The sequence below is a fragment of the Pundamilia nyererei genome, unplaced genomic scaffold (assembly GCF_000239375.1).
Source record: "Pundamilia nyererei isolate P.nyererei 1_Seehausen unplaced genomic scaffold, PunNye1.0 scaffold00030, whole genome shotgun sequence".
Lineage (NCBI taxonomy): Eukaryota > Metazoa > Chordata > Actinopteri > Cichliformes > Cichlidae > Pundamilia > Pundamilia nyererei.
Window position 1 is genome coordinate 4400753 of NW_005187431.1, and position 2820 is coordinate 4403572.

The 2820-nt window shown below is 43.5% G+C and overlaps 1 protein-coding gene across 2 annotated transcripts in view; it reads left to right on the forward strand.

The window, feature by feature from the left end:
- The window catches only part of trit1 (tRNA isopentenyltransferase 1), a 50284-nt gene that overhangs the window by 36837 nt on the left and 10627 nt on the right, over nt 1-2820 (forward strand). For both annotated transcript variants that reach the window (XM_005728892.1, XM_005728893.1), the window contains exons 7-8: nt 1098-1210; nt 1374-1451. In XM_005728892.1, coding sequence (XP_005728949.1) covers nt 1098-1210; nt 1374-1451 — 191 coding nt within the window. The remainder of the gene's footprint in view (nt 1-1097; nt 1211-1373; nt 1452-2820) is intronic.

The window sequence follows — 2820 nt, forward strand, 5'->3', positions numbered from 1 at the left end:
TGTGTGTGTGTGTGTGTGTGTGTGTGTGTGTGTGTGTGTCTTTTATTATAAAGATATCTTATTTGCATTTCAATGTAGAAACCTTACCTGCAAATAACAAGTAAAAGGACACAAAGTGCAAAATGTTATTATTCAGTTATTAGTTCTGATATCTTATAGACCTAATCTGGTACAAATATGGGTGGATACTCAGTTAAGCACTTCTTACATCTTCAGACATCAGCTAGTGAAGGTGAAAATTCCCATAACAGGTAGTCGCCAAAGTAGGATGCTCTTTCGCTATGTGGATTTGCTAGAATCTAAGCCCAGACTGCACATATGGAGCATTTCTAAGCAATAATCAGACATTTGTTTCATACTTGGCAACTCCGTCATCACTTCGTATCAAGAATTTGTCCTGCAGTGAAGCATAAAGCTCCACTCCACTTGTTTGCACTTCTTGATTATGTATTGAAGCTGGAGGGATGTCTCAGGGAATGTTTTCTATTTTCTATAGGATTTCTGATTATCACAAAAACAAGGTCATAAAAGTTTGACACATCACCGTTTTGTTCAGACAGGCACAAATTCATCCCCTCACACTACAATCGGCGGCCTATTTTGTACTGCTTTACAAAAGCTAAAGTATTTCCGGTCAGTTTCAGGCTGCCTTGTCTAAATAAAGGAAAACTGGAAAATAATCAGATGAGAATGTATTTTACAGATATTGTCACAGCAGTTATTCTGCTACTGCTAGCACCTGGAAAAGCCTGGTTTAGCCTTGAACTGGCTGCAGTGCTCAAATTGGGGTGGTGTGCTCTGACATTTACTAAAATGCTCCGTCTGGCAAGTTCACCAGAGGATTCTGCCCCAGCCTTGTGTGAGCCCTGGTCACCATACTGGATTTTTAGTAGCCATGGGTCCCTCCGTCTGCTCGTGTCATTCTGTCACTTTCTCTCTTGAAGGGCTTCACATCTGTTCGCTAAGAGTTTAGGAAGCGACAGAGAGATGGAGGAGGAAAGGATGAAATGAGTCACCAGCGAGTGTATAAATGTCAAGTTGAAGGCCGAAAGCTTTTATGTTGATGGATAATGTTTCCTCCTCTCCTCTCCTCTCAGTCAAGACTATCAACATGGGATTTTCCAGTCGATCGGTTTTAAGGAGTTTCACGACTACCTGACGGCTCCGGAAAGCAGCACCCAGCAGGAGAAAGACTCTCTACGAGACAAAGGTTAGAGAAACACCTGATCAAAGTCACTCAGATGGAGTTGGATGCACTGGCTGGTGGACTGCTGATCAACCACAACAATCAGGTTTTGTTTTTTGTTTGTTTTTTTTGTCCTCCCTTCATTTTGTGCTTCATCCAACGACCAGCTTGTTTTTCACTCACTCAGGTATAGAAGCTTTGAAGATAGCTACAAGGCGTTACGCCCGCAAACAGAATAAATGGGTCCGCAACCGCTTCCTCAGACGTGAGTACCATTCACCCATGCAGTGAGTGTGTGAGTCGGGTGTGGGGGGTGTATTGGTGCTGCAGACAGATCCTTAGCAATCAGCACTCTGTAACAAGATGAGATTCGTGCACTCTATTAGAGACACAATAAGCCTCTCAGCCCACTGTACTGTGTTCCTGGGTACAGAGATGGCGTGTGCGTGCGCCACCTTTTTAAAGCTTTTGTTTCAGTTATTGTTATTGCCCCTTCCAGGCAAACAGAGACATGTTTGCGACCTGTTTTAAAGTCTTTCGGCTCCTCATCATACAGTTTTTGAACGTTTAGTAAGCTGAAAATTTATGCGACACAGCAGAGAAACCTGAGTGAACGTTAATTAATTCCACCTCAGTTGCCATTGTTGCCTGATCGGGATATTCGACTGATATGCTGGTATATTCATAACAATTTTAATGCAAAAAGGCAAAATTAATGTTAATGTTCATCACAGTTCATCACAGTCTTCCCTCCCCAAGGAGCTGTTTTGTGGTTCTTTTCAAACAGCTGTAGAAAGGCTGACACCACTCTGACGTCTTTCACAAATAAATCACATGTAAGCACAATCAACTCATTGATTTCTGTTTTAAAAAACAAAAGCCTCGATGGAAACCATAAACTGTGGCTTCAGTTTCCTTATTTGGTGAACATCTAAATCCAAGTTTTATTTTTGCAAAATGATTTTACGGTTTGAAAACATCCCGTGTAGCTCAGCAGGGAAAACCACAGCCTTCATTTAATCACTGGGACAAAGTTAGATTTGATTTTATGCAGCATGTGCGCTCTACTGTGACGTAGTGATTGGATAATGTTGCAAGATCCATCCCCAGCGCACACCTGCAGCTAAGACCTGTGAAAGCTTCAACCCCCCGTGCTTCCAAATGCATAGAAATGAACTTCAGTGTTTGGTTACCTGCCAGAGCAGCTGCCACTGCAGAACGGACAAGACTGCCCACCGCAGCCAAAATCAACCTGAGATTGGAAAGTGGTGATTTGCCACCGTGAGTCAGTTTAAAGTGTAGAGAGTGCGTAAGAGCAGAGTGTGTAGTGCGTCTCTCTTCCCTTGAAAAGGAAACCTGGTCCCACCGGCAGCATGCCCTGCAGTAACCCTGCCTCCTAATCCTGTTAGGCCCAAGTGGCTTAAGGCCACGCCAGGCCCTAAACCTCAATACCCCTCTTTCTGACCGCCTGCCTACCCGCTGCACACGCCATATGGACTACATCACATGTGTGCACGCGTCTGTCTGTGTTGCAGCTATAATCATAGAAACATGCAGTAATCTGTCTAAGATTGTCTACTTGTGTTCACGTGTGTGCTTTTAAGTGTGTCCTGCCTTTAGACAATCCATATAAC